This window comes from Trichomycterus rosablanca, chromosome 3, assembly GCF_030014385.1.
Source record: "Trichomycterus rosablanca isolate fTriRos1 chromosome 3, fTriRos1.hap1, whole genome shotgun sequence".
Taxonomy (NCBI): Eukaryota; Metazoa; Chordata; class Actinopteri; order Siluriformes; family Trichomycteridae; genus Trichomycterus; species Trichomycterus rosablanca.
The window spans coordinates 34,811,272-34,835,427 of NC_085990.1; the positions used below are offsets into that span (position 1 = coordinate 34,811,272).

Sequence of the window (24,156 nt, forward strand, 5' to 3'; positions counted from 1 at the left end):
TAAGCATGGAGATTTGTATTCTACCTGCAACACCAAAGTAAATGTTCTAGAGCTTAAGTGTTCTAGGGATTATTTACATCGTTAAAAAGCCAATATGTTTTGCACAATCAAGGAGATTTGCTGCATGCAAGTGGTGTATTGACCTATTAAACTAATTTGCGTATTGATGTACCATACCCCACAAATTACACAACCCATGTACAGTATATCAAAAACATAAAGCTGTTATGCACATAATGTATTTGTTTTATTTATTTATTTATTTTTTACATTTCATTAATTATTAAATTATTATGGTTTTCCTTTATTATTAACAAATTAACTAAATTTTTACATTCATGACCATAAACCATATGCTTTGCTTACTATCACAATATTGTTTGCTAACACATTGGAAAACGATAAAAATGTTCCCCTATTTTTAAACAAACACTAAGTATTTATTAACAAGCAAAAGTTTCCTGTGTAGATGTGCAAACTCAACAAACTTGGAATTTTACCTGTGGTATCCAAACTTTTGCATTTCAAAATTTGTAACTACTTAAAGTTGTTCAAATTATGTCTGTTGTCCTTACCTGAACAGGCTTTTAAACAACATATGACTACATGTGCTTTTTCTTTATCCTGCCTATAACTGTTAAACATACTAAATGAAACACTTCATTAAAACTATGACAACACAGCATAATTAAATATAAACAACAATCATACAAAAAGGAGAACAGTTGTTCTTTAAGCAATTATCAAAACATCTAGACAGGTGACCTCACTCACAAATTACGATTTCAATTTCTATTTTCTTTGACTAAATAAATAAAACACAATATTTTAAGGTTTTTTTTTTGTTCTGTATTATAAAAAGATGCTGAGTCAAAAATAAAATAGATGATTTTATTCATTTTTATTATCATAATGATTAACTTTGCAATGTAAAAATGTTAAAATTTTACTTTATGGCATAACCCCCCTAATTGTTGTTAGTGTTCTCTTGTCGAGATAAAAAAAAAAACAAAAAAAACCCGCCATCTGTCACCTTATGGTAAGAAGATATTCATTAGTGTGGTCTGATAAAATCCAAAAACAAACAAAATACAGATGATATTAATCAAACAGTACACAGTCGAGCTTCTTTCTTGCATGGCAGGGCGATACAGTGGCTCAGTGGGTAGCTGAGTTCCAACCCCAGGTGGGGCGGTTTAGGTCCTTTCTGTGTGGATGTTCTCCCTGTGTCTGCGTGGTTTTCCTCCGGGTGCTCCGGTTTCCTCCCACAGTCCAAAGACATGCAAGTGAGGTGAATTGGAGATCCAAAAATGTCTGTGAATGTGTTTAACATTAAACTTGTGAACTAATGAATCTTGTGTAACAAGTAACTACCTGTCCTGTCATGAATGTAACCAAAGTGTGTAAAACATGACATTAAAATCCTAATAAATAAATAAATAAATTCTTGTATGTCAAGCTCACTGGATTGTGGGTAGAGTGTTCTAGCAGCTGCTAATGTATGTTAATGTATAACAACAATGTTATGTTTGTTTTTAATGAGTACAGTCAAAATATTCCTATTTAATTAGGCACATAAAAAGATTAACTAGAAAGTAAGACGTTTTATTTATTTATTTACAGAAAGAAGTACTTACAGTAAGTTATTAAAAATCACAAGGCTGGAATCAAATGCATGTTACTAACAAGTATATATGTACACTTCAGACTTGTATATTATACATTTAGTGCTTTTATTTGTATAAGTGCAAGTAATATAAGGTAATAATATGCTACCTGTAAACAATCGCCTATTAAGCAAGAATAAAATGTGATTATTGTCCTAAAACCCTGACTGAAATTGCTCTAGTTATCAAGTAGATAAAAGAGTTTGTCTAAATGTTTCTGTATCTTGGCTTCTGAACTTTAGTAACTAATTAGTTACTTTGCTTTTTTGGGCTTACCTAGAATACGACCTGATGCTTGTACTGACAGTAATATGATCCTTTAAACATGGTAACCGAGTTACCAAAAGCTGTCGCACATGATTTTGAAATTTTCTTCCCAAGAAAGTATAAAAGATCGGGTTGATACAGAAGTATAAATTAGCGATGTTGTGAGTGATATACTGCGGATAGACAAGACTGTAATCACAAGAACCTTCATTAACAATTTCCTTCATTAACAATATGACATTGTATGGGGTCCAGCACATAAAAAATAAAACCACAATGGTAAAAATCAGCTTAAGAGGCCTGTGTTTGCTCTTCATTCGGCTGGAGATCACCCTCAGGCCAATCCTGATGTAGCAGTACAGGGTGATGACCAAGGGGAAGACGAAAAACATGGCAAACAAAGCATATGGCCCAAACACCCTAAAATCAGGGTCACTAGTGTCACCACAGATTAATCCTTGAACTATATCATCCTCAACATCATGGTTGAAATATGTTTCCAAGCTAGCAACAGCACTAATGATCCAGATGACAGTAGATGCAGCAAAGGCATAGCAGCTCTGCCGCTGTTTTGCGGCAGCCACCACGTGAACCACGGCCAGGTAACGATCAAAAGTGATGAGTGTCAGGAAAAGGACAGAGCTGTAGAAGCCAAGGAAGTAGGTAGTGTTCATTAACTTGCAGCCAAGACTGCCAAAGGTCCACTCTGAGGAATGGTAGATTGCTTGAAAGGGCAGACTCAGAGTAAAAACAAGGTCAGAAGCCACCAGGTTGATGAGTAGTATATTATTGACAGTGTTCAGCTTTTCAAACTTGTAGATTATAAACAGGACCAATCCATTTCCCAAAATGCTGACGATGAATATTATTATGTAGAATGGAGGCAGAAAATATTTACCAAAATTACTTATGCCTTCCATGTTACATGGAGGCATGATGATCATCGACGCATTATCATCATCATAGTCGGCCGTCGTCTGTGTGACAAACTCATTATCATCCATGGCAAAAGAAATTAATAAATAAAACTCTGCCAAACAGATTGATATTAAAATGTGTTAGATTAAGTAATATCAATGTTATCACAGCAAATTGTATGATGGGAAAAAAAAAAAACACTTACTGGTGATATTCAGTGTGTCCTGTCGTATTCTCAAGCCTGACTGAGGAGTTAGATGAGGGTAAAACTTAAAGACTGCAAATACTCTTTGTGTCTGTGAGTCAGTCACTAAAAAGCACAGGTCAGTGTCAGTCCTAACTGGAAGTCTTAGTATGTGTGTGTGTGTTTCTAGCAAATTCTGAGTCATTTACTGCTTCCTCCATTAATACTTTTTGCTCTAACTCTAACATTGCTCTTTCAACAACAAAAGCAATGCAGTTACATCATTCTTAATGTCATTATATGCTGTAGCCATAACATCAAAACCACCTCCTGGTTTCTACACACACTGTCCATTTTATCAGCTCCACTTACCATATAGAAGCACTTTGTAGTTCTGCAATTACTGACTGTAGTCCATCAATTTTTCTACATACCATTTTAGCCTGCTTTCACCCTGTTCTTCAATGGTTAGAACCCCCACAGGACCACCGCAGAGTAGGTATTATTTAGGTGGTGGATCATTCTCAGCACTGCAGTAACAATAACATGGTGGTGGTGTGTTAGTGTGTGTTGTACTGGTGTGAGTGGATCAGACACAGCAGCAATGCTGGAGTTTGTAAATACTGTGTCCACTCACTGTCCACTCTATTAGACACTCCTACCTAGTTGATCCACCTTGTAGATGTAAAGTCAGAGACGATCGCTCATCTATTGCTGCTGTTGGAGTTGGTCATCTTCTAGACCTTCATCAGTGGTCACAGGATGCTGCCCATGGAGCGATGTTGGCTGGTGGACTATTCTCAGTCCAGCAGTGACAGTAAGGTGTTTAAAAACTTCAGCAGCACTGCTGTGTTTTATTCACTCATACCAGCACAACACACACTAACACACCATCACCATGTCAGAGTCACTGCTGTGCTGAGAATGATCCACCACTCAAATAATACCTACTCTGTAGTGGTCCTGTGGGGGTCCTGACCATTGAAGAACTGAAAAAGTATGTAGAGAAACAGATGGACTACAGTCAGTAATTGTAGAACTACAAAGTGCTTCTATATGGTAAGTGGAGCTGATAAAATGGACAGTGAGTGTAGAAACAAGGAGGTGGTTTTAATGTTATGGCTGATCGGTGTATATAATACTGACCATTTCTGATCATTTTTTTTTTACCAAACTGTAACCTCCCCCTGGCATCTGCCTAATCCAAATAATTCATGGTGCATTAGAACATTAGCAAACCTGATTCCATTGATTAAAATTAAAATTTAATAATGCTTTCAACCATGTGTATGGCATTTGGCATTGCACATAGTGAACTTAGGCTTGGGTAAGGCTTTTCCAAGAAGAGCTTAGTCATGCTCTTTTAGGTGATGAGGCAACAAAGAACAGCAATTTGTAGTTCAGTTCAGTACATTTCTGCAGCCAAGGTCTTGCTGCTGCTGGATATTTACAGTTTACAGTACTAAGGCAGATAAAAAAAAATTGACAAACCTATTTATTGTAAAGCTGACATGATTTAACACTAATTTAACACTAAAACCACATTAATATTCACTCCAATTCTTTAGTATGTATTTCAATAATTTATTCTATCTATCTATCTATCTATCTATCTATCTATCTATCTATCTATCTATCTATCTATCTATCTATCTATCATCTATCTATCTATCTATCTATCTATCTATCTATCTATCTATCTATCTATCTATCTATCATCGCTTTATCTATCTATCTATCTATCTATCTATCTATCTATCTATCTATCTATCTATCTATCTATCTATCTATCTATCTATCTATCTATCTATCATCGCTTTATCTATCTATCTATCATCGCTTTATCTATCTATCTATCATCGCTTTATCTATCTATCTATCTATCATCGCTTTATCTATCTATCTATCATCGCTTTATCTATCTATCTATCATCGCTTTATCTATCTATCTATCTAAATTAATTAAAATTGTTGTCCATTGTTGCTTTTGTGTATAGAGTATCTTAAATATCAATTTATATATAATGTGTTAATGTGATAAAATGTTGGATAAACTACAAGCAAGTCAAACATAATAAAAATTTTGACCAGCACCTTTATTTGCTTAGTTAAACAAAGTACAAATGTATTCATGGTTATATTTTACTACTACATTCTTAAAATACTTCTGAAGAGAATACAATTTATAAAATAAATAACATTTCTTAACCTTAATACCTGTAGACCTGCAGTATGATTAACGTACAACCAAAGCAAATAATGCAGACAAACATAAGCAGCATTTATTATACGTACATATGAAGTCAAAAATACTGTAAAGGACAAAGATGTCCTATGGTAATCTTTAGATTTCATTTTTTTTCTTTGTGACTTGATAACTAAAAACATATGTCTTAGTCCAATGAAACATTTAACAAATCTTCTTTCAGGACTATTGTGGATTTTAGATTAGAAAGACTAATTTAGATTATTAATCTGTTGGTGTAAAAAACTTCTATGATGATTTTTTTTTGTTCATAATAATTTTTAATTGTAGTATATATATATATATATATATATATATATATATATATATATATATATATATATGTATATATACTGTATATAAATAATTCAAATAGAGAGCAAAATATTTATTTTTAGCTGCATTTTTAGAAAGGTACATATAACAGTCATCCAAAAAGAGCTACTGCAGCAGCTCTTTAAATCCCAAGACTGCCATAGCATACTGTGCATCTCCCTTACAAGTGTGTGTAATTGCTTTGTAAATTGTTAAATGCTGAAGATATAATAATACTGAGTATATAAAAGATGAAATAATCTCACATTAACTACCTCTAAGTCCACATAGAGGTAGCTTCCCTAGGGCAGTGCGAATGTGGACCAGAGAACATCTATTTCTTTAAAGATGAACAATTCAGCTGATTACTATAATCCCATAAGTTTCTTCACTTTTAATCACTAAAAACAGTCCATTAAAATATTTGAATACAAGCAAAAAACATCTTGACTCTTTTTATACATTTAATGTATAAAATGATAAACAATATGTATAAAACAATACGCCCTGCTTTTCTCCCAATTCCACTACATACTATTTTCTAGGATTTTCTGAGCGATCAATCATACAAAGTATGTGGATCTCAAAAGTTGGGTCCTTTGCTGTAGTGTTCCTCCCTGATATTATAGGATGGGTAGCAGATGGACATGTCGCAGACTCCAGCTGGTCCTGGGGCTCCTCGTTTGCCTGAAATGCCCGAAGAGCCAGGTTTGCCTGGAATTCCTGGAGGACCAGGCAATCCAATTCCATCAGCACCATGTGGACCCTGGATCCCTGTAGTCCCCAAAACAGAATAAATCATGCATTATTAAGAATGCTTTAGTATAGTTTGCCTCTTAGTTTAAGATAATACTTCACATTTTATAACATATGTTTTCATTTACACTGCTTAAAGCACAGAGGACTTTAATAAGGAGTGAATTTAAGTCCTTTTTTATTAACTAAAATAATTTTGTCCCTCATCTTTAACTAAACAATTCATAATTCTTTTTTTTCTATTTTATTTATACATTTTCTCCCAATTTAGTGTAGGCAGTTTGTCTTTCTCTGCGGGAGGATCCCTTGTTGCAATCGAGGTGGGTATATTGCTGCTCACGCCTCATCCGACCCGCGCACAGCCCTTAGCGTAACCCTTTTTCACCTATACACTCTGCACAGACGCCTCTCTATCTGCCACAGCGTTTGAAGACCCCCACCCACATAGTCAGGTCATACCGCCCCAGCAGAGATGTGTCTGCTGCAGGCACTGCCAGTTATGCTCGCTAGACGGCACCCAGCCGACCGGTGGCAACGCCGAGTTTTGAACCGAGGAGTTCAGAATCTCAGAGCTGGTGTGCTAGCGGAATATCCCGCTGCGCCACCTGGGCGCTATTTTTGTAACTTATAATAGCCACTAATATTCTAACCCTGTCCATAAAGATGTATTTAAATTACATGCAGGTAGGCCTTTCATATTGGACAAACAGTCTTTTAATGGCTGGTACATGGTACATGGTTTTTTTATGCACTCAGAAGTAAGATCCCCAAACAAATCTGATAATTTGACAATGTTACACCTTTTATCGCCTTAAACATCGGCCAGGTAGAATTCCACTACAATTCCTGTTCATTTTGCACCACTTTTTATTTACTAGGTAGACCATTTACTTTAGTGCCTGCTGTACTCGATATTTAGCCAAGTTTTGATGGGTTTGAGGACTGGGGCCTTTGTTGACTAATCAAATTCAACATTCCTCTATAGAACTGTTTATTTAAAGTATGTGACACTAAATAGTTAAAAAAAAACACTTTAGAGATCAACCCTCCAAAGAACTGTCCTTAATAAGCTGTTTACTTTAATTTGTGACTTATTTGAAAGTAGTTACTAGCTCCTGACAGTAGAATCTGCAGGGAGACTTGACTATCAGCTGCAGACACCTTTACAAATTCATCACAAATCAGATGTTAATTATTGTTTATACACTCAAAAAACAGTGGTCAAGGTAATGGAATATTGCCCTAAACCTTCAATTGCTTGCATCGTACTTAGTGCCAATTTATGAGTACCATATCAATTTGACGGAAACCCCAATTTACAACTTGTCACTTGTTTATTCTGGTTCATATTAGTCAGTACTGTCTGTATGAATATGTCTTCATACTTATGTACATAATATTGTACAAACCTCACAATTTGGTCCACAACTCAGGTGGTATAGCGATAAAACATGCTAGCACAACAGATCTGACATCTCGAACTTGTGAGTTCGAATCTCAGCTCTGCTACTGGCAGGCCATGCGCCTATACGGAACCAATGATTGGTTCGTTCAAGGAGATGTTGGAGGGAATTCCTCATGACTGCTGCAAGTATGGTTGTTCAATAGCGCCTGCACATCATCGGAGATGAGAGATAATGGAGATGTGTGTGAATCTCTATGTGCAATCTCCCCATATAAACCAGCCTTGTGTAGGTGAAAAGTAGTCGGCTACTGCACACGTGTCGGAGGGAGTTGTATGCTACTCACGGCTCTACTTGGTCAAAAAGCGAAATACGATTGAGAGAGTAATGTACTATGTAAGACAGATTTGCATTGGCCTAAAATGCTTATTTTAGAAGGGCTTCACACACAAGGCAAGTAATTATGGCAAAAATAACTAACTCTTTTTTTTTGCAACTGAATTCTTATGAGAAGCACACATGGCTTGATATACAGCACTTACCTCTTTCTCCTGGAGGTCCAGGTTGTCCAAGCCTGCCTTCTCCTTTGTTGCCTTTAAAGCCCCTCAGTCCCATGTCCCCTTAAGAATGTAACATCACACTTTATTTACACCACATTCTGTTGTCTACGCAATTCGCATGTTTTCGTAATGTCAACTATCATGCAACCTTTTTCTCTCTCATGCATGCTTACTATTTTTAAATTAAATACAGCTATGTTACCTTTAATCCCTGGTGGACCTTGTAAACCAGGTGACCCTGGATAACCCTGCGAGCCAGGCCTGCCTGGGTACCCTGGGGTTCCGGTAGAACCTTTTAGACCTGGAATTCCAGGTGTACCTGGGGGGCCTTTCACTGTCTCGCATGGCTCACACCTTTGAGGAATCATTGTCTGTAACATCTGGGAGAGCTGCTCTGAAAGGGGTGCAGAGAGGAAAATATTTACTAAAGAGGGACTGTAATTGTACACAGCAAATAGGTTTAATCTATTCTCCAAGAAATGTGTGTCCGGGCTTTAAATGGTACTGTTGCTCGCTGGTTTTTGTGTGTTGGACATGATGGCGAACAGGTTGAGACTGTCCTGTAAATCATCTTACACATATGAAGCGTGTTTTGTAAATAAATTATTTCCGCCATTCAAGTGTTGACTTGATTTTGACTCACCTTGTATATACAGTTGAAACCAGAAGTTTACATACACTATATAAAAAGACACATGTGCATGTTTTTTCTCACTGTCTCACATGAAATCAGAATAAACTCTTCCTGTTTTAGGTCAATTAGGATTACCACAATTATTTATATGTGCTAACTGCCAGAATAATGAAAGAGAGAATTTTTTAAGGCAATTTTTACTACTTTCTTCAAAGTCAAAAGTTTAAATACACTAAGATTACTATGCCTTTAAACAATTTGGGACAGCCCATATGATCATGTCATGTCTTTGGAAGCTTCTGATAGGTTTATTGGCAACATCTGAGTTAAGTGGAGACACCTGTGGATGTATTTTAAGGCACACCTGAAACACACTGCTTCTTTGTGTAACATCATGGGAAAGTCAAAAGAAATCTGCCAAGATATCAGGAAGAGAATTGTGGACTTGCACAAGTCTGGTTCATCCTTGGGTACAATTTCCAGATGCCTGAAGGTGCCTCATTCATCTGTACAAACAATTATACGCAAGTACAAACAAGATGGGAATGTCCAGCCATCATACCGCTCAGGAAGGAGACGGGTTCTGTGTCCCAGAGATGAACGTGCTTTGGTCCGAAATGTGCACATCAACCCAAGAACAACAGCAAAAGACCTTGTGAAGATGCTGGCTAAAGCTGATAAGAGTGTGTCATTATCCACAGTGAAACGAATACTGTATCGACATGGGCTGAAAGGCCACTCTGCCAGGAAGAAGCCATTACTCCAAAAGAAACATAAAAAAGCCAGATTAATGTTTGCAAATGCACACAGGGACAAAGACTTTAATTTTTGGAGACATGTCCTGTGGTCTGACGAAAGTTGAACTGTTTGGCCATAATGACCATCGTTACGTTTGGAGGAAAAAGGGGGAAGCTTGCAAGCCTGAGAACACCATCCCAACTGTGAAACATGGGGGTGGCAGCATCATGTTGTGGGGTTGTTTTGCTGCAGGAGGGACTGGTGCACTTCACAAAATAGATGGCATCATGAGGAAAGAACATTATGTGGAAATACTGAAGCAACATCTCAAGACATCAGCCAGGAAGTTAAAGCTTGGGCGCAAATGGGTCTTCCAAATGGACAATGACCCGAAGCATACTGCCAAACTGGTTACAAAGTGGCTTAAGGATAACAAAGTCAATGTTTTGGAGTGGCCATCACAAAGCCCTGATCTAAATCCTATAGAAAATTTATGGGCAAAGCTGAAAAGGCAGGTGCGAGCAAGGCGGCCTACAAACATGGCTCAGTTACACCAGTTCTGTCAGGAGGAATGGGCCAAAATTCCTGCCAACTATTGTGAGAAGCTTGTGGAAGGATATCCTAAACGTTTGACCCAAGTCATACAGTTTAAGGGCAACAGTACCAAATACTAATGAAATGTATGTAAACTTTTGACTTTGAAGAAAGTAAAAATTGCCTTAAAAAATTCTCTCTCTCATTATTCTGGCAGTTAGCACATAGAAATAATTGTGGTAATCCTAATTGACCTAAAACAGGAAGAGTTTATTCTGATTTCATGTGAGACAGTGAGAAAAAACATGCACATGTGTCTTTTTATATAGTGTATGTAAACTTCTGGTTTTAACTGTACATATACAGGTGTACAGTAAAACAAAATTCTTTCTTTGCATATCCCAGCTTGTTTTTGTTTTTAGGAAGCTGGGGTCAGAGCGCAGGGTCACCCATTGTACGGTGCCCCTGGAGCAAACAGGATTAAGGGCCTTGCTCTAGGGCACAACAGTGGCTGCATGGCAGAGCTGGGATTTGAACTCTTAACCGTTCAGTTGAAAGCCCAAAGCTCTACCCACTAGGCCACCACTGTCCCCTGAATGCTGAATGTAATTGATTACATTCAGCATCAGTCAGGGTGAACAAGTTACAACTTAACAATCAGCAATAAACACACATGACTGGATTTATCTTTCAGTAAGGATTTACTTAGACACTGACTCATTTCCCACTATTCACATTATGAGAAGTTATTAGTGCCGGGGTGGGGGGTGTCAGTTAAGCCGGATTGCCACAATACTGTAGTAAATAGTTAATATGCCTAAGAAGTCATCCAATGAGGTTCTATGTACGTATATTAATGCACTGCTATGGGTTGCATGTGCAGAAAACACATGCAGTTACATTTATGTTGACTTTTGAGGCTGAAAACTACTACTACCAGTTCAAAAGTACAAAAAAAGTTTTAAAAATTAATAAAGACTAAAATTAGATTAACATGGTTGAATTATAATATGACGGCAATTTAATACTTTTAGAGCCACCTTAGTCTCTTTGGATATGTCTCTACCAGCTTACATTGAGGAATATTTCCCCCTTTTGTCTTGCAGAATTGAATTGTTCAAGTTTAGTCAGATTTCATAGTGTGTTCAATGGACTCCTCTCCTTAGGTCCATCCAAAGGTTAAGATCAGGGCTCTGACTTGGCCTCTAAAAAAAAATTACATTTTATTCATTATACTCCTCACATAAAAAAGTCATACTAATTAGAAGATTGGGGAAGATTGGGGAAAAAAGACGTTTGTAAGTAGAGCTTGTTGTTTCAACCTTAATTCCCTACAAAGTTTGAAAAGTCATTCTTTACTTTAAGTTTCTTCAAAATCCGGTCTGTTTCCATACAATAAAATCCACCCCAACAAAAAAACTGGTTATTTCAAACAGTCCCTTCTCATTTATTTAAAGGCACATACACTGATCAGCCATAACATTAAAACCACCTCCTTGTTTCTATACTCACTGTCCATTTTATCAGCTCCACTTACCATATAGAAGCACTTTGTAGTTCTACAATTACTGACTGTAGTCCCTCTATTTCTCCACATAACTTTTAACCTGCTTTCACCCTGTTTATTAATAGCAAGGCCCCCCCAAAGCAGATATTGTTTAGGTGGTGGATCATTCTCAGCACTGCAGTGACACTGACATGGTGGTGGTGTGTTAGTGTGTGTTGTGCTGGTATGAGTGGATCAGACACAGCAGCGCTGCTGGAGTTTTTAAATACCGTGTCCACTCACTGTCCACTCTATTAGACACTCCTACCTAGTTGGTCCACCTTGTAGATGTAAAGTCAGAGACGATCGCTCATCTGTTGCTACTGTTTGAGTTGGTCATCTCCTAGAACTTCATCAGTGGTCACAGGACGCTACCTACAGGGCGCTGTTATATATTTTTGGTTGGTGGACTATTCTCAGTCCAGCAGTGACAGTCAGGTGTTTAAAAACTCCATCAGCGCTGCTGTGTCTGATCCACTCACACCAGCACAACACACACTAACACACCACCACCATGTCAGTGTCACTGCAGTGCTGAGAATGATCCACCACCTAAATAATACCTGCTCTGTGGTGGTCCTGTGGGGGTCCTGGCCATTGAAAAGGGTGAAAGCAGGCTAAAACAGTATGTAGAGAAACAGATGGACTACAGTCAGTAATTGTAGAACTAAGTGGAGCTGATAAAATGGACAGTGAGTGTAGAAACTAGGAGGTGGTTTTAATGTTATGGCTGATCAGTGTAGTTATTTGTAACAAGTCAACCTGATACCACTGCTTCCACCAGCAAAAGGAAGCACAGTAATAAACTAAATAAACTCTTATACCTCATAACAGTAGCACTGATGCACGACACCTTAGCTCAGCACCCTAAAGCTGTGCTTTCAGTTCAGTGCAGTGCTGAGTCTTTGCAGTATGTTTTGACTAACAAGGCATTTTAGACAGCATTCTTTTTAAAAAGTAAAACTATTTTAGTGTTTAGTGTGTTGAACCTATTAAGGAATCAGTCATCACCACAGTCATTCTTTCTTTTAGTTAGGTCTAAAGGGAAAAGCATTGGACTGTTATCATGTTGTAGCACATTGGTGGAACCAGTAAGCAGCATGATGTGCCAATCACAATTCAATAAGGATTAGTTTATTAGTATATTCTTTTGTTTCCGCTCATGAACTGCTCCGAATTCACTGTTACCCAACTGTGTTTTGCTTCCCCACCTCATAGGCTCTAAATTCCCTTTGTTTCCATTCTCTGCTGCTTTTCCGGTTACCTCGCATTGTAGAGCATTTGACTCTGACGCTCTTCAGCGTCATATTGATTCCTGCCTCAGTCACTATGTCACTATGCAGCAGCCCTTCCTCATTAACTATTACGGTGAGGCCTAGCCAATTATGGACCAAGTGGAGCTGGACAGAGTTAAGGAAGTCGTAAAGCCTCAAGGCACCATTTTGGATCTGCACAAGCAGGTGCCTAAGCAGATCCTGGTCCAGTTGAAGACCTTAGTACCGGCCCAGACTGTGGCGCCAGCACCTGATTCCCCAACAGCACCACCCGCTAGTGAGCACCTTCCTCATTTCACAAAGGACCCAACCCCTTACCAACTCCTGAATGGCCATCTTCTTACTGCCCTCTTCCAGCAGTTTATAAATAAGGTACTCTGGGAAGTTCTTTCATTTGTTTGATTTACTGGCCCAGTAGGATGAATACTAAGACAGACTCTAAGACTTCCTTTCCTCACAGTGAGTCCATTAAAGCAGGGTGTCTCAGCGGCAGGAGCCCAACTCTTTGGAATGATTTTGGGTTCCAGCCTCACATGTTAGACCCAGCTTATGTTTTGTGCAGCCTTTACTCACCATCTATTACAGGTTTTCATATGTCTGCTTTATACCTATATACACACAACTATCTATACCTATACACACACAATTATCTATCTAACTAAGATGCTACCTAATTCACAACAGTAAAAATTGCGTCACAGACCGTAAAAAGAGCCATTTCACGTGAAATATGCAATTTGCTGTAAAATTCTAAATTTAGGGTTTGTGTTTAGCAATTTAACATTTTTCATCCGTGTACCGTATATGAGGGACAATATGGATGGCATTATAATTAAGTTCGTGTAAGAGTCTTTTCTGTGGTGTAGTGTGCTGATAATGTTTGATGTGTGTGTTTGTGTTGAGCGCATTTTGTCACTTTAGGGATTCTGTAAAGTGTGCTTCTCTACACAGGTGATCATCTCTCTGTGGTCTGTGCTCAAAGGAACAAGCCAGTAAAGTATTATATTACAGGTAATTTGTCTATGTACAGTTTCTTTCTTTCTTTATAAACTCAGCAAACTCTAAAGACGCTCGATTACATTAGCAATCAATTAGACAAAATGTCCAAGATGTCGAAGTCTAAAGCAGCTAAAAGCACTACTAAGATAACTGAGTTTGGAAAACTCCCAACTGATTATGTGGACACAGAGGGGGGTGTCAAAACACAGATGAGTATTTTGGTCTTTGAGAGGAAGCTATTAAAGTAGGCTGTGCTGTGTATTGTACCTTCTTTTGATTCTATCATTCAATTTATGAGTGTAATTTAATGACTGCCGTGAAATGTGGCACTTTTCTTTAAAAATCTGTGATTTTTTTTTTTTTTAAAACAAGGTCTGTGAAAGGATGCACATTTTCTCATAAATTTAGTAGGGCCCTGGTTATAACACATCAGTTACAATACTGCCTACACTTGTAGTATTTACTGCTCACCAGCTTCTTATATAAAGTGCTGACTTTTGCTGAGGTCAAATACTTACGTCTTAGTACATCTCCACACAGCTTTTTCAAGTGTTCGTTAGAAGGAGGCTTTCCCTGAAACACAGTTTGGGCAGTTTCTTAAAATGTTTGCAGTTTCTTTTGCATGTGTTATTGCTGTTACAAAAACAGACCTGAAAATTGTATTTATGCTACATTTAACAAATCATTACCTACTTGATTAAGACACGTCTATGAAAAATCACATATTCAAAGCAAAATAGGAAAACATGCATAAAAACACTTAACACTGACTTCATTGCAAACATCTCCACAGTTTAAACAGGAGGAGAAAGGTACTTTAAACAACCTGACAAAAATACTCAAGAATCTCCCAAATAGCATATCGTACTAAATCTAACCAAATATATAACACCACCAATGATATTTCAATTTCAAGTACTATTTAGAATTGTAGTATGTAATTTCAGACAAAGCAATATTGTGTATATTTTCCAAAGACTTCAAGTCAAAGCTTCAGTCGTTTCTTTGTGCATCTTTACTACCAAATAACCAATGTGCTCATCTGATCATTAATGGCTTCGGTAGCCTGATCTAAAGAAAGTAAACTCACAGGTTTGCCTGGATGTCCTGGAAGACCTGGATGGCCTTGTAATCCATCCTGTCCAGGAGAACCACGTGGCCCAACTATTCCTACATGTCCTGAGTCTCCTTTCTTTCCATCAAGGCCTCTAACTCCAGGCTCACCTGAAGAACCTCTCTAAGTTATGGAAAGCAAAGCATTAGTGATTCAGAAGGATTTTGATTAATAACATGTACATTGTTAACTGTAAGCACAGTCATGATGAAATACATTGCATGTCATGAAACGTACACTAAACAACAACAGTACAATTGTTACAAAACAAAAGTACAAAAAAATAACATGTCACTGGCTTGCATGTCATTAGACACTATAAAAGCATTTTTATTATAACATTTTATATACATAACAGTGATGGACAGTTGTGGCCAAAGTGAAGTGTATCCAGTCAAACTATGCAGTGCTATGGTCATAGCCAATGTTCAGTATCTGAAAAAAAATAAAAGGAAATGAAAGAATGGCTTTGTTTAAAAAATGACTCAGGCTACAATAAAATTTTAAATATGCATCTTACGTCCCTAAAAAAAAAAAGAGAAAGCTAAATATGATCAAATATAAATTGCAGCCGCTCAGGTGGCGCAGTGGTAAAATACGCTAGCACACCAGAGCTGGGATTTCGAATACATTGTATCGAATCTCAGCTCTGCCATCCATGTGGGCTGGGCGGCTACATGAACAACAATTGGCTGTTGTTCACAGGGTGGGACAAGCTGGACCAGGGCTCCACATAACTGGTGCAATTACAACCTCTGCTGGCTGATTGATGGCGTCTGCGCAGAGTTGGGGAATAATGCTGATCAAGGTGTGGCTCTCTGTGCACAAGGCTGATCTGCATATGAACGCGCCTCGTGCATGTGAAAAGATGCAGTCGGTACTGCACACATATTTCTGCAGCAATTTCATATATATATACAGTGTATCACAAAAGTGAGTACACCCCTCACATTTCTGCAAATATTTTATTATATCTTTTCATGGGACAACACTATAGACATGAAACTTGGATATAACTTAGAGTAGTCAGTGTACAACTTGTATAGCAGTGTAGATTTACTGTCTTCTGAAAATAACTCAACACACAGCCATTAATGTCTAAATAGCTGGCAACATAAGTGAGTACACCCCACAGTGAACATGTCCAAATTGTGCCCAAATGTGTCGTTGTCCCTCCCTGGTGTCATGTGTCAAGGTCCCAGGTGTAAATGGGGAGCAGGGCTGTTAAATTTGGTGTTTTGGGTACAATTCTCTCATACTGGCCACTGGATATTCAACATGGCACCTCATGGCAAAGAACTCTCTGAGGATGTGAGAAATAGAATTGTTGCTCTCCACAAAGATGGCCTGGGCTATAAGAAGATTGCAAACACCCTGAAACTGAGCTACAGCATGGTGGCCAAGGTCATACAGCGGTTTTCCAGGACAGGTTCCACTCGGAACAGGCTTCGCCAGGGTCGACCAAAGAAGTTGAGTCCACGTGTTCGGCGTCATATCCAGAGGTTGGCTTTCAAAAATAGACACATGAGTGCTGCCAGCATTGCTGCAGAGGTTGAAGACGTGGGAGGTCAGCCTGTCAGTGCTCAGACCATACGCCGCTCACTGCATCAACTCGGTCTGCATGGTCGTCATCCCAGAAGGAAGCTGACGCACAAGGAAGCCCACAAACAGTTTGCTGAAGACAAGCAGTCCCAGAACATGGATTACTGGAATGCCCTGTGGTCTGACGAGACCAAGATAAACTTGTTTGGCTCAGATGGTGTCCAGCATGTTTGGCGGCGCCCTGGTGAGAAGTACCAAGACAACTGTATCTTGCCTACAGTCAAGCATGGTGGTGGTAGCATCATGGTCTTGGGCTGCATGAGTGTTGCTGGCACTGGGGAGCTGCAGTTCACTGAGGGAAACATGAATTCCAACATGTACTGTGACATTCTGAAACAGAGCATGATCCCCTCCTTTCGAAAACTGTTTTCCAACAGGATAACGACCCCAAACACAACCTCCAAGATGACAACTGCCTTGCTGAGGAAGCTGAAGGTAAAGGTGATGGACTAAACCCAATTGAGCACCTGTGGCGCATCCTCAAGTGGAAGGTGGAGGAGTTCAAGGTGTCTAACATCCACCAGCTCCGTGATGTCATCATGGAGGAGTGGAAGAGGATTCCAGTAGCAACCTGTGCAGCTCTAGTGAATTCCATGCCCAGGAGGGTTAAGGCAGTGCTGGATAATAATGGTGGTCACACAAAATATTGACACTTTGGGCACAATTTGGACATGTTCACTGTGGGGTGTACTCACTTATGTTGCCAGCCATTTAGACATTAATGGCTGTGTGTTGAGTTATTTTCAGAAGACAGTAAATCTACACTGCTATACAAGTTGTACACTGACTACTCTAAGTTATATCCAAGTTTTATTTCTATAGTGTTGTCCCATGAAAAGATATAATAAAATATTTGCAGAAATGTGAGGGGTGTACTCACTTTTGTGATACACTGTATATATATATATGGCTTAACCAAGACCCTTAACCTTATATATGTATATATGTATACAGTGGGGGAAATAAGTATTTGATCCCCTGCTGATTTTGTAAGGGCCAGTGATAGCTCAGTGGTTAAGGTACTGGACTAGTAAACAGAAGGTTGCCGGTTCAAGCCCCGCCACCACCAAGTTGCCACTGTTGGGTCCCTGAGCAAGACCCTTAACCCTCAATTGCTCATTGTGTTCCGCTCAATGTGTAAGTCGCTTTGGATAAAAGCGTCTGCTAAATGCTGAAAATGTAAGTTTACCCCCTTACAAAGACTTGAACAGTCTATAATTTTTATGGAAGGTTTATTTTAAGAGAGAGAGACAGAATATCAACAAAAAATCCAGAAAAAAAACATTAAATAAAAGTTATAAATTAATTTGTATTTAATTAAGGGAAGTAAGTATTTGATCCCCTACCAACCAGCAAGAATTCTGACCCCCCATGAGGCACACAAATTAGTCCTGTCCCTGTATAAAAGACACCTGTAACAGAATCAGTTTCTTCCATTCAAATCTCTCAACCACCATGGGCAAGACCAAAGAGCTATCAAAGGACGTCAGGGACAAGATTGTAGACTTGCACAAGGCTGGAATGGGCTACAAGACCATCAGCAAGAAGCTTGGTGAGAAAGAAACCACTGTTGGTGCGATACTTCAAAAATGGAAGAAATACAAGATCACAGTCAATCACCCTCACTCTGGAGCTCCATGCAAGATCTCACCTGGTGGGGTAAGAATGATTCTGAGAAAGGTGAGGTCAGTCCAGAATTACAAGGGAGGAGCTTGTCAATGATCTCAAGGGAGCTGGGAGCAGAGAAATGCTGGATATGACCCCAAGAACACCATCCCCACTGGGCATTTCTCTGCCTCCAAATACGGCGAGTGGAGTTGATGCCAAACAGCTCAATTTTGGTCTCATCTGACCATATCACATTCTCCCAAGCTTTCTCTGAATCATTCAGGTGTTCATTGGCAAACTTCAGACGGGCCTGCACATGAGCCTTCTTGAGCAAAGGGACTTTGCGGGCACTGCAGGATCTCAATCCATTACGGCGAAGTGTGTTACTAATGGTTTTCTTGGTGACTGTGCTCCCAGCTCCCTTGAGTTCATTGACAAGCTCCTCCCGTGTAATTCTGGACTGACCTTACCTTTCTCAGAATCATTCTTACCCCACCAGGTGAGATCTTGCATGGAGCTCCAGAGTGAGGGTGATTGACTGTGATCTTGTATTTCTTCCATTTTCGAATTATCGCACCAACAGTGGTCTCTTTCTCACCAAGCTTCTTGCTGATGGTCTTGTAGCCCATTCCAGCCTTGTGTAGGTCTACAATCTTGTCCCTGACGTCCTTTGATAGCTCTTTGGTCTTGCCCATGGTGGTCGAGTGATTTGAATGGAAGAAACTGATTCTGTGACGGGAGTCTTTTATACAGGGACAGGACTAATTTGTGTGCCTCATGGGCACATAACCGGTCTGTGGGGGTCAGAATTCTTGCTGGTTGGTAGGGGATCAAATACTTATTTCCCTTAATTAAATACAAATTAATTTATAACTTTTATTTAATGTTTTTTTTCTGGATTTTTTGTTGATATTCTGTCTCTCTCTGTTAAAATAAACCCTCCATAAAAATTATAGACTGTTCAAGTCTTTGTAAGGGGGTAAACTTACAAAATCAGCAGGGGATCAAATACTTATTTCCCCCACTGTATATATATATATATATATATTAGGGCTGTCAAACGATTAAAATTTTTAATCGCGATTAATCTCAGAATTTCATATAGTTAATCGCGATTAATCACATTAAAAAAAATCTGTGTAAATGTTATAGAAAACAAGGATTTTTAAGTGAAATGTTACAATTAAAATGGTGAACACATTTTATGCTAAATGTACTTACTGTATGTTAAAAACTGCTGGGACAAGAGAAAACTGTAAGGTTGTTTATTCACTCACATACTAGGCAGTAAATGTCAGATTGTAGGTTAGAATTTCTCCATCAGCAAACATTGTAGATCAGCGGTGCTTTAGGTGGGATAAGGCGTAGTTATTGTATCAGACTTGTCTGTGGTTGTATCGTGACGATGGTTTGATGGACGTTTCTACACGAAGTGAGTGTGTTTTGACCCTTTGGGGCTTCCATAGTTCATGAACTAACGTGCTCGACTCAGCTTTCCGGTATTCGGTACAGAAGAAGAAGTTAATTAAGTGTAATAAAGTGTTCTGCTCCCGACAACTTGTGAATATAGCGTGTATTTATTTCTTTATTATGCAAGTGCATCACTACCACGATCGGTTACATTATGTTAACAAACCGCAAATGAAAAACGGTGGCAAGTCCGACATTAAAACGTTTGTTCTACCAGTCAAGTGTCAACATGAACTAGAATTTGCGTTAATGGCACTAATTTTTTTAATCGCGTTAAATTGAGGTCGCGTTAATGCGTTATTATCGCGTTAACTTCGACAGCCCTAATATATATATATATATATATATACTGTATATATATATACTGTATAAATATATATATATATATATACAGTGTATCACAAAAGTGAGTACACCCCTCACATTTCTGCAAATATTTTATTATATCTTTTCATGGGACAACACTATAGAAATAAAACTTGGATATAACTTAGAGTAGTCAGTGTACAACTTGTATAGCAGTGTAGATTTACTGTCTTCTGAAAATAACTCAACACACAGCCATTAATGTCTAAATAGCTGGCAACATAAGTGAGTACACCCCACAGTGAACATGTCCAAATCGTGCCCAAAGTGTCAATATTTTGTGTGACCACCATTATTATCCAGCACTGCCTTAACCCTCCTGGGCATGGAATTCACCAGAGCTGCACAGGTTGCTACTGGAATCCTCTTCCACTCCTCCATGATGACATCATGGAGCTGGTGGATGTTAGACACCTTGAACTCCTCCACCTTCCACTTGAGGATGCGCCACAGGTGCTCAATTGGGTTTAGTCCATCACCTTTACCTTCAGCTTCCTCAGCAAGGCAGTTGTCATCTTGGAGGTTGTGTTTGGGGTCGTTATCCTGTTGGAAAACTGCCATGAGGCCCAGTTTTGGAAGGGAGGGGATCATGCTCTGTTTCAGAATGTCACAGTACATGTTGGAATTCATGTTTCCCTCAATGAACTGCAGCTCCCCAGTGCCAGCAACACTCATGCAGCCCAAGACCATGATGCTACCACCACCATGCTTGACTGTAGGCAAGTTGTCTGTTGTCTTGGTACTTCTCACCAGGGCGCCGCCACACATGCTGGACACCATCTGAGCCAAACAAGTTTATCTTGGTCTCGTCAGACCACAGGGCATTCCAGTAATCCATGTTCTTGGACTGCTTGTCTTCAGTAAACTGTTTGCGGGCTTTCTTGTGCGTCAGCTTCCTTCTGGGATGACGACCATGCAGACCGAGTTGATGCAGTGTGCGGCGTATGGTCTGAGCACTGACAGGCTGACCTCCCACGTCTTCAACCTCTGCAGCAATGCTGGCAGCACTCATGTGTCTATTTTTTAAAGCCAACCTCTGGATATGACGCCGAACACGTGGACTCGACTTCTTTGGTCAACCCTGGTGAAGCCTGTTCCGAGTGGAACCTGTCCTGGAAAACCGCTGTATGACCTTGGCCACCATGCTGTAGCTCAGTTTCAGGGTGTTAGCAATCTTCTTATAACCCAGGCCATCTTTGTGGAGAGCAACAATTCTATTTCTCACATCCTCAGAGAGTTCTTTGCCATGAGGTGCCATGTTGAATATCCAGTGGCCAGTATGAGAGAATTGTACCCCAAACACCAAATTTAACAGCCCTGCTCCCCATTTACATCTGGGACCTTGACACATGACACCAGGGAGGGACAACGACACATTTGGGCACAATTTGGACATGTTCACTGTGGGGTGTACTCACTTATGTTGCCAGCTATTTAGACATTAATGGCTGTGTGTTGAGTTATTTTCAGAAGACAGTAAATCTACACTGCTATACAAGCTGTACACTGACTACTCTAAGTTATATCCAAGTTTCATGTCTATAGTGTTGTCCCATGAAAAGATATAATGAAATATTTGCAGAAATGTGAGGGGTGTCCTCACTTTTGTGATACACTGTATATATACTGTATATATATACTGTATATATATACAGGGGTTGGACAAAATAACTGAAACACCTGGTTTTAGACCACAATAATTTATTAGTATGGTGTAGGGCCTCCTTTTGCGGCCAATACAGCGTCAATTCGTCTTGGAAATGACATATACAAGTCCTGCACAGTGGTCAGAGGGATTTTAAGCCATTCTTCTTGCAGGATAGTGGCCAGGTCACTACGTGATGCTGGTGGAGGAAAACGTTTCCTGACTCGCTTCTCCAAAACACCCCAAATTGGCTCAATAATATTTAGATCTGGTGACTGTGCAGGCCATGGGAGATGTTCAACTTTCACCAGTCTTGCTGTGTGTTTTGGTGCATTGTCATCCTGATACACGGCACCGCCATTGGATGCACATGGTCCTCCAGAATGGTTCGGTAGTCCTTGGCAGTGACGCGCCCATCTAGCACAAGTATTGGGCCAAGGGAATGCCATGATATGGCAGCCCAAACCATCACTGATACACCCCCATGCTTCACTCTGGGCATGCAACAGTCTGGGTGGTACGCTTCTTTGGGGCTTCTCCACACCGTAACTCTCCCGGATGTGGGGAAAACAGTAAAGGTGGACTCATCAGAGAACAATACATGTTTCACATTGTCCACAGCCCAAGATTTGCGCTCCTTGCACCATTGAAACCGACGTTTGGCATTGGCACGAGTGACCAAAGGTTTGGCTATAGCAGCCCGGCCGTGTATATTGACCCTGTGGAGCTCCTGACGGACAGTTCTGGTGGAAACAGGAGAGTTGAGGTGCACATTTAATTCTGCCGTGATTTGGGCAGCCGTGGTTCTATGTTTTTTGGATACAATCCGGGTTAGCACCCGAACATCCCTTTCAGACAGCTTCCTCTTGCGTCCACAGTTAATCCTGTTGGATGTGGTTTGTCCTTCTTGGTGGTATGCTGACATTACCCTGGATACCGTGGCTCTTGATACATCACAAAGACTTGCTGTCTTGGTCACAGATGCGCCAGCAAGACGTGCACCAACAATTTGTCCTCTTTTGAACTCTGGTATGTCACCCATAATGTTGTGTGCATTGCAATATTTTGAGCAAAACTGTGCTCTTACCCTGCTAATTGAACCTTCACACTCTGCTCTTACTGGTGCAATGTGCAATTAATGAAGATTGGCCACCAGACTGGTCCAATTTAGCCATGAAACCTCCCACACTAAAATGACAGGTGTTTCAGTTATTTTGTCCAACCCCTGTATATATATATATATATACAGGTCCTTCTCAAAAAATTAGCATATTGTGATAAAGTTCATTATTTTCCATAATGTAATGATAAAAATTAAACTTTCATATATTTTAGATTCATTGCACACCAACTGAAATATTTCAGGTCTTTTATTGTTTTAATACTGATGATTTTGGCATACAGCTCATGAAAACCCAAAATTCCTATCTCAAAAAATTAGCATATTTCATCCGACCAATAAAAGAAAAGTGTTTTTAATACAAAAAAAGTCAACCTTCAAATAATTATGTTCAGTTATGCACTCAATACTTGGTCGGGAATCCTTTTGCAGAAATGACTGCTTCAATGCGGCGTGGCATGGAGGCAATCAGCCTGTGGCACTGCTGAGGTGTTATGGAGGCCCAGGATGCTTCGATAGCGGCCTTAAGCTCATCCAGAGTGTTGGGTCTTGTGTCTCTCAACTTTCTCTTCACAATATCCCACAGATTCTCTATGGGGTTCAGGTCAGGAGAGTTGGCAGGCCAATTGAGCACAGTAATACCATGGTCAGTAAACCATTCACCAGTGGTTTTGGCACTGTGAGCAGGTGCCAGGTCGTGCTGAAAAATGAAATCTTCATCTCCATAAAGCTTTTCAGCAGATGGAAGCATGAAGTGCTCCAAAATCTCCTGATAGCTAGCTGCATTGACCCTGCCCTTGATAAAACACAGTGGACCAACACCAGCAGCTGACATGGCACCCCAGACCATCACTGACTGTGGGTACTTGACACTGGACTTCAGGCATTTTGGCATTTCCTTCTCCCCAGTCTTCCTCCAGACTCTGGCACCTTGATTTCCGAATGACATGCAAAATTTGCTTTCATCCGAAAACAGTACTTTGGACCACTGAGCAACAGTCCAGTGCTGCTTCTCTGTAGCCCAGGTCAGGCGCTTCTGCCGCTGTTTCTGGTTCAAAAGTGGCTTGACCTGGGGAATGCGGCACCTGTAGCCCATTTCCTGCACACGCCTGTGCACGGTGGCTCTGGATGTTTCTACTCCAGACTCAGTCCACTGCTTGCGCAGGTCCCCCAAGGTCTGGAATCGGCCCT

General features: G+C 39.7%; 2 protein-coding genes across 2 annotated transcripts in view; both read right to left on the bottom strand.

Annotated features, from left to right (window-relative positions):
• Window positions 1-1,939: 1,939 nt before the first annotated feature.
• LOC134310462 (C-C chemokine receptor type 4-like) lies at window positions 1,940-2,938 on the bottom strand. Its single transcript, XM_062992054.1, has one exon. The coding sequence runs from the start codon at window positions 2,936-2,938 to the stop codon at window positions 1,940-1,942; it is 999 nt and encodes a 332-aa protein (XP_062848124.1).
• Window positions 2,939-5,640: 2,702 nt separating this feature from the next.
• Window positions 5,641-24,156, bottom strand: part of si:dkey-225n22.4 (collagen alpha-1(XXI) chain) — a 120,519-nt gene continuing 102,003 nt past the window's right edge. The window contains exons 26-30 of the mRNA XM_062991196.1: window positions 15,131-15,277; window positions 14,559-14,613; window positions 8,518-8,709; window positions 8,298-8,375; window positions 5,641-6,370 (exon numbers count right to left, since the gene is read on the bottom strand). Of these exons, the coding sequence (XP_062847266.1) occupies window positions 6,180-6,370; window positions 8,298-8,375; window positions 8,518-8,709; window positions 14,559-14,613; window positions 15,131-15,277 (663 nt within the window). The 3' untranslated portion in view covers window positions 5,641-6,179. The remainder of the gene's footprint in view (window positions 6,371-8,297; window positions 8,376-8,517; window positions 8,710-14,558; window positions 14,614-15,130; window positions 15,278-24,156) is intronic.